This window comes from Vitis vinifera, chromosome 14 (assembly GCF_030704535.1).
Source record: "Vitis vinifera cultivar Pinot Noir 40024 chromosome 14, ASM3070453v1".
In the NCBI taxonomy this organism is placed as follows: domain Eukaryota; kingdom Viridiplantae; phylum Streptophyta; class Magnoliopsida; order Vitales; family Vitaceae; genus Vitis; species Vitis vinifera.
The window spans coordinates 22,286,363-22,294,478 of record NC_081818.1 but is presented as its reverse complement, the minus strand read 5'-3'; the positions used below and the strand labels follow the sequence as shown (position 1 = coordinate 22,294,478).

The window sequence follows — 8,116 nt, the reverse complement described above, 5'->3', positions numbered from 1 at the left end:
GTTTCAAATACTAACCTTAAACATCAAAATTAGGTCTCTTTGTGTTAATTACGGGTTCCTTTGAGTACAAGTTTGCTAGGAAGTGGGTGGAGAGATTGGTTAATTCTTTGGGTCTAGAAACCTTGAAAAAGAAAAAAAGAAAAATTATTTAATTATTTACATATTTATTAAATTCTGCATTAGAAAAAGAAAAATTGTCAAAATCAATATATCGGAAAAGTGTCCTTTTTCAGTTTCCCCGCTTGCCTTCTCTCTAATATTTCCTCATCATTTGAGTGGACCTGGATTGGACACAACTCGGTCGGCATCAGGCACATGGCCCGATAAGATTTAGCTGTCAACAAAGGAGTGTGACCAGTGACGATGAGCTGCCTTCTTGGCTTCTTTCCAGAACTAGTGTCCAAAACCCTCAACCAGAGGCATTGGTTAGCCAGGTGTTGAGAGGAATCAGAAAAGAGTATCAAATAGGGAAGAGCATGTCACATGAAAAGGGCGGAGACGAGACATTTTCAACAATTGTTTCATAGTAGAGAAGAATCACAAAAAGTTGCAAGCCAAGTGAGGTGAGTGGATTATGGCAGACAATGATCTTTAGCAGGGATTTCCGTGGTAGCTCTCTGAGCCACTATCGAGCCATTGGTGATTTTCTTCGGGGTTGGACAGTGGAGGTGCAGAAAATTTAACAACCCCCTTTCCTGATCGAGTAGCTTTTTCTGGAAGTCCAGGAAAATCATCCAATTGGAAGCAGATAATACGTATGCTTTGGCCAAAAAGAGAACTACATAGTCAAACATCTTCCAGAAACTGTCATCTCACGCTATACCTAAAAATGATAAAAAAATTCAATTAAGGAAACTTTCTATAAAAAAAAGCCTAAAATTCCTTTAAACAGAGAAGTTTTTTGGGATAGGCAAACCAAGTCTCTCCAGTACAAGCAAAAGGAATTTCTTCCTCAAGAAAGGGTAAAAATAAGGGCAAATCATCCTCTACAAAGGTCCTCCTCTGATGAAATCCCCTTGTATTGACAAAACCCAAGTCCCCTAATCTTTCATGACATATTTGTTAGGACCAGGGCCTGGGAGGATTCCAGAAGAAAGATCAACAACAGAGGAAAATCAAGGGCACCTACCAAACCCAGGCAGAAAGCTCAATGACATGCCCCAGTGGTCATCAACTAATCTCTACCAGTCCAAGGTCCTTTTCCACCATTGGCCAACTCTTTGACATTGCAGCCCATTTGGTCTTCTAGTAACTAGTCATCTTAATCACCACCCACCATGGGCTCAGGAGTCAGGACACACCATTCAATAGCAAACCTACGTTGTTGGCATGTGCCTTTCATCTCATTTATTACTTCGGAAATTTTCTTCTTCTTCCAGACCCCATGAAATATTTTCAAAGTGTGTTTTGACTATCAGGGCAAAACGATATTGGCCCATTCTACATGTGCCACGAGGCTTCCATATAAAATTAAAGTGATTTGATTAGGACAAAAAGAAAGATCAATAAAATAATTTTCCAGCTTCTGACTCTTAGATACAAAAATAATATAACTGCCCCGTGATTTCCACCTACCGTTCTCCATCTACCATGTGTCTCACACATGCAACTACCCCGGTTTATATATACATTGAGAGAGACAGAGAGAGAGAGAGAGAGAGAGAGAGAAACAGAGAGATGATAATGGAGAATTGCAGGGAAGAAGTGGTGCTGTCAAAACCGTTGCTGCTGCCATCATTCAAGGAGGAACAACAAAGAAAGTGTGTGGGCAATGCTTTCGGCAGCAGTTTGAATGCAAGAGAGAGGAAGCTGGTCTGTGTGACCAGTGGGAATTCCTATTTGAGTTCTCACATAGTCAGGGAGCTTTTGGCTGGTGGTTACCTGGTTCGAGTCACCATTCAAAAAGAAGGTACTAAATTGATATGTACATCAGCCAAACAACTAAAACATAATTTATAACATCTCTGTAGTTCTTTCTTCTCTCTTTTTCCTTTCCAATTAGCAGTGGATTTTGGGGTCATGAACGAGCTGCTTCGGGATGAAGAGATGAATCAGCTAGAGAGTGTTGTAGTAGCAAAGATGGGAGATTTAGACAGTCTCTGTGATGCTTTCAGAGGTTGCCATGCTGTTTTCCATACCTCCTCCTTCATTGATATACATGGGGTCTCTGGTTATTCGGTTAGTTTACTTAACTATTCCATTACACAACTATTTAATATTGATACCCATTTGGAAATCAGCAGAAAATTGACAGTCTCAGTTTTGATTTCCATTCTAGTTGAACCCCCAAGCTCAGCCCCACTAGTAGATACTCCTATGACAGCTGCAGGCTCTATAAGACATGAACTTGCATCTAATTGAAGTATGAACTAGTGTCGTCTTCAAATTGACAATTCTAGTATATTTTTTTCAGGAGTGGATGGCGTTTCTTGAGACAGAAGCAGCAAGGAATGTGATCGAAGCTTGTTGCAGGGCAGCATATGTGAAAAGATGTGTCTTTACTTCTTCTTTACTTGCTTCTATCTGGACAGATGATGACAGAACTGGAATCATTGATGAAAGTTGTTGGAGTGACGAGGAATTCTGCAGAGACAGAAAGGTACTTCAAAGTTAAAACTCATCGCTTCATTCTTACAATTATAGTCCTTTACTATTTCAGGAATTCTGACGATGGTCAACCACATGTTGTGGCTAATTCATAGATGAAATAATGAATTTTGATTGCTGATTTTGTTGGGGAAAACAGCTTTGGCTTGCTATGGGCAAGACAGCAGCAGAGAAGGTTGCTTGGAGTAAGTCACAGGAAATGAAAGTGAAGCTTGTTACAGTGTGCCCCGGGCTTCTCATGGCCCCATCATTCCCAAATGCTCATACTGAAACCTCTGTACCATATCTTAAAGGTAAAGACACTAATTTCATCTTTACTTAGATGTTGGTGAAGAATGAGGTGAATGGGATCCATTCCTATCAGCCCCAGAAAGCCTTGATGTTGCTTTGTTTCCTGACCAAAATATAGTAGATTTTGTGTTAAGAAACTGAAAATTGACCAAAATTTTGGAACATAGAGGAAGAAAATTGAAACACAACCATTTCAATGAGATCCAAAGCCTGGCCAAAATTCAGGGCAACCTAATAGAAAAGCTGAACTCTGCTTTATTATGGCTATTTCACCATACCAAGATGTCATGTGCAGGTGGGCGGATGATGCTACAACGAGGTGTCTTGGCAACCAATGATATAAGCAAGGTGGCAAAGGCCCACGTCCATGTTTATGAAGAAATGGATTATGGAGCATGTGGGCGATACTTCTGCTTTGAAAGAGTGGTCAGACGATTGGATGAGGCCATTCAACTTGAAAACAATTTGAAGATGCATGGTCAGCTGTCTGGAGGAGGCAATTTGCCATCTTCAACACAAGAAACTGATGGAGAAATACAGATCAGCCTTAGCAACTCAAAGCTTGCCAAATTAATGTTGCGTGCTTCTCAACGCTCATCTTGTAAGCAAAGCAGCCTCATTGCAGCATGATGTAAAGGAACGGCACGTCGAAAAAAAAAAGCCAATCCATATCAGGAATTAAACCTAAAAAATCAACAATGAGACTCAACCTTATCATCTTCATATTGTAAACTGTTGCCCTCTTTGAAAATCAACCTCCATGGTAGGCTTCCCAAGTGTGGCAAGAGCTCTGCAGATACTGGTTCCCCATCAAAGAGCAGTGGAACTTACAAGAGTGTAACCCGGCAATATAATACCTTATGTATCCTACATATATGAGAGAAATGAACCTCTGTGACAGACCTTGATTTTCTTAGGGGAATCTCTTTTCATTGTACAAAAGTTATTCCCAATGTTGGTAACAACTATTGAATTCAGAAGAGAAAAATCCCAAGGTGAATGTAAGGATTCATCTCCTTCTGATAACTCAGGCTCATGCATCAATGCTTGTCAGTGACTCTGTAGTTGACAGACTTTAAAAACTTTTATATTTGTTAGAAGGGTACCAAAATTTACTTTTTGGTGTCGAACCCACCTTCTTGTACCAATAGCAAATCAAGGTGTGTAAAGGAAAATTGAAAAAGGGAAAGGTTACCAACCCAGTACTAGTACTTTGAAAGGAAATAATCCCATGCAACTCAAATAATTATGATCTTTACACCAATCAATTATATCATTTTAGAAATTATGTTATAAAAGTTGAAAAATATTTAATATTTTGTAAAAGAGAAGTTGCTATTTATTCTATGCTATAAAGTGACAAACCTAAAGACCTTGAGAAAAATAATTTTAAATAAATTAAAATAAATATTTATTGTTAAAAATTAAAATGGCAATGTACTAATTATTAATTAGAAATTATATTATTAATTTTAAATTGTATTATTAATTTTTTATTGTAATTTCAATTTATTTGTGAGGAAGATTGGATGAAATATTAAAAGTAGGAAAAACAATATAACTAGTATTTAAAGTGGAAAAAAAAATCTAAAATTTCAAAGAAGTAAAAATTTTGGACGGTACAAATCACATTCTTCGTACCCTTCAAAAATTTTTAGAATTTTAAATTTTAAAATTTTTTGTATATCATTTCCATCAATTCTAAGTGTAATTAGTGTTTTTAAGCAATATCATAGTTATTTCAAGTGGAAAAAAAAAAATTTAAAAATCAAAGAAATGGAAACTTTGAAGTGTACGAAGAATACGAGAAACTCTTCCCAATATTTTAGTATTTTAAGTTTTCAATTTTTTGTGTATCATTTCCATCAATTCTAAATGTAATTTTTAAACAATATCATGACTATATGATATGATTTTTTTTTTTTATTCAAAGAAGTGAAAATTTTGGAGTATACAAAAAATGTGAGGAATCCTCACATTCTTTGTACACTCCCTAATTTGTTAGTATTTCAAGTTTTCAATTTTTTTGTGCATGAATTTCATTGATTCTAATTGTAATTACTGTTTTTAAACAATATCTTAGTTATTTGAAGTAGAAAAAAAAAATCTTAAAAATCAAAGAAGTGGAAATTGGGGAGGATACAAAGAATGTGAGAAATTCTCACATTCTTTATACCCTCCCCAATTTTTTAGTATTTCAAGTTTTTAATTTTTTGTGTGCATCATTTCCATCAATTCTAAATATAATTACTATTTTCAAATAATATTATAACTATACGAATTGGTACAAAAAATTTAAATTCAAAGTGAAAATTTTGAAGGGTACGAAAAATGTGAGGATTAGTATTTTAAGTTTTCAATTTTTTTTGTGCATCATTTCCATTAAATCTAAATATAATTAGTGCTTTTAAATAATATCACTATCATACCTCCCCAATTTTCAAAATATAGTATTGACCATCTAGTTATGTTGGATAGGTTGAATGATTTTTCAACCACTACATACTACGACTTTTTAGTTCAATGCCACACTTATCGATCAATCCCAAAAATGCAACCGGTCACAAAATAATTGATGTCTCTTTTTGTCATCAAGGCAATGGTGGATCTATGATGTTTCTCCCTCTATGTTTAAAAAACAATACAAAAACAAACCAGATAAAGGAAAAGAGCAATTAATATAAACCAAAAGAATGAATAAGGTTTCTACTACTTAAATGTGAAAATGGGAAAAAAAATTCCTCATGAGATTAGAATCACGATACAACACTTCAATCAAGAAACTTAAAACCCATTGGACCAATATAAATCAAAACACCAATCAATATATTAAATATGAGGAAATGGAAGATGTATGGAAAATCAATATTAGATATCAGGTAATGTGAATGACAAAATGATATAAGTACAAAAAATAAGAAAATAAATTGAAGTATCTTTGGAAAATAGATAATAAATTTTGTTTACTACATCATACAAAGATAAACAACATAAAAATTAACAATAAATCAAAGATAATACAAACCAACAATCAAGTTTGAGGACTTGTAACCAAATCTCATCCTCCTCCATCTATTTTAGATAGACAATATAAAACACAAACATCACTCTCTAAGAATAAGATGAATTAGAAACATTTCAATGTTATGTGGATGGATTCCACATGAACCAATTTTGGAACAAAGATCCAAAACAACTCCATAGAATGAGAAAAATAAAAGAGGATCTCAACATGATAAACATAACCTTTGTTTTTTCTTTTGATAAAGAAAATATCCATATCTAGGAGGAAATAATATTTCAAATTTCAAGAAAACTAAGCAATCATACAGGGCAATACTATTAGTGGATTTGAAAGCTTTACTCTAAATCCAGATCAACTTCAAGTGCCTTAAAAACAAAAGCATAAAAAACAAATCACTGGTCTATCCTTGCAAAAATAAGAAATACAAAAAATAGAATAAGGATAAAAAGATTTTACTACAATAAGTTTGTTTTCGTTCATTCTTTCTTTTTCCCCATATAAAACAACCACTTTACATCGAACCCAAAAAGGATTTATGACAAAATGACACAATAATGTTAGGTTGAGACTAGAGAGATGGATTAGAACATGGAAACCTATCAATCAAACATCAAAACCCCACAAAACTAAAAATAAAACAATAATAATTGAAATAACACCACAAAATTAAAACATAAATAGATCAATGAAAAAAAAAACATAAAAAATAATTAAAAAAAAAACACATCAAAAAATGAAAAACCTATTGGGAGTATACCTAGTTTTGAAACCTTTCTCCACTCCCCACCATGTTTCACTAGATGGGTGTTGCTAGATTTGGTTGAAAACTCAAATGGGTCAACTAATAACCAACCCAGCAACCAATAACCAGTTTGCCAACACCCATCTTTTGCCTTTATTAACTTTGATACTAATTGAGAATAGTAAAACAACTAATAATTGAAAGTGCATATAAAGAGAAATGTGAATAATATAGTATGTTTAAAATGCTTATGACCCAATGAATATGATTATAATGAAATAAAAAATGTTAAGAGCTACACCAAGCTAACATTGAGAATAGGCTAATAGAAACTAAGCTTAGAAAATAAAATAGAATGATTTAGATAAATTACTTAAATTGTATATCAAGATTGAGTAGATCCAATGCATAATTCCAAATATAACAAGTAGTAAAAAAAAAGAGGGCAATACCCAATCAAAAGCTAATTATATAATCCGGATATGTCAATTGGCTATTAATAGCCAATATAGAAAAAATGGTACTTGAAAATTCCATATAATCCACTACATTCCCAAAATGTAGCAAAAAGACAAAAAAAAAAAAAAAAAATGAAGCTAAATATATAATCCTTCTACATTGTATGTTGAGTCAATGTTAAATTAGGTCATTAGGTGGGAACTAGGCTCTAAGAAATATCATCATTTCTTTATGTTGACCTCTTAGAAACACTATATCGACATTGAAATTCTTGTACAACTTACCAATTCACTTCTTCAGAGATGTCAATCGTCTATCAATAGTTAAAGTCATTTCCTTTGAATGCATACCAACGGAGCTAATTTGCGCAACTAGGTTATCCAAAGACTTAAGATCTTTCATAGGTGTATGCACGGGATGTTCAATAAAGCCTTTGTACCTACCTTAGTCTCCTTTATAAAATCATTATTAATGCCATATTCGTTACTTCCTCCATTTCATAATTTTCATCATCCTCTTTTAAATGCACATCATCTCCTACAAGATCCATGGAAAACCTTATTCCCCACATACTATTCAACTTATGCTCAAATTGCATGAGATGAAGGGAGGTGATATTGTATGTGTCAAACAACTTAAGTCTTTTAGTGTCAATCTCTTGGTGCAAATTTACATCGTAGAATTTCATGATCTTCGTAATAAACATCCCATATGATAGTATAGAATCTCTACTTAACAAACAAACTTTCATATGCTCAAAAATAATGGAGCCCATGTTAATTTTCCTCCCAGTCAAAAATGTTGTCTACCAAAAACGCCTCAAAGAATAAAACATTGTCCTAATGTCTAAACTTTGGAATGAATATATAATTGATCGTGTGCTAGAGGATCCTACTCAATACAATTTACTTATCAGCTGTTGGTCAATTAGTCATAATGCCTTTCGAATACTCACACAACCTCTATATAGTTTCTGCCGGTTTAAGACTATT

The 8,116-nt window shown here is 33.8% G+C and overlaps 1 protein-coding gene across 2 annotated transcripts; it reads left to right on the top strand.

Annotated features, from left to right (window-relative positions):
* Window positions 1–1,023: 1,023 nt before the first annotated feature.
* LOC100241301 (cinnamoyl-CoA reductase-like SNL6) lies at window positions 1,024–3,924 on the top strand. 2 transcript variants are annotated; one of them, XM_002282984.5, is made up of 5 exons: window positions 1,024–1,909; window positions 2,006–2,178; window positions 2,414–2,599; window positions 2,747–2,900; window positions 3,194–3,924. In XM_002282984.5, exons 1-5 carry the CDS (start codon window positions 1,591–1,593, stop codon window positions 3,526–3,528), a joined length of 1,167 nt encoding a protein of 388 aa, XP_002283020.3. In that variant the 5' UTR covers window positions 1,024–1,590; the 3' UTR covers window positions 3,529–3,924. The 2 variants fall into 2 exon arrangements, with proteins under 2 accessions (XP_002283020.3, XP_010660512.1); XM_010662210.3 differs by having other exon boundaries at window positions 2,003–2,178.
* The last annotated feature ends 4,192 nt before the right edge of the window (window positions 3,925–8,116 follow it).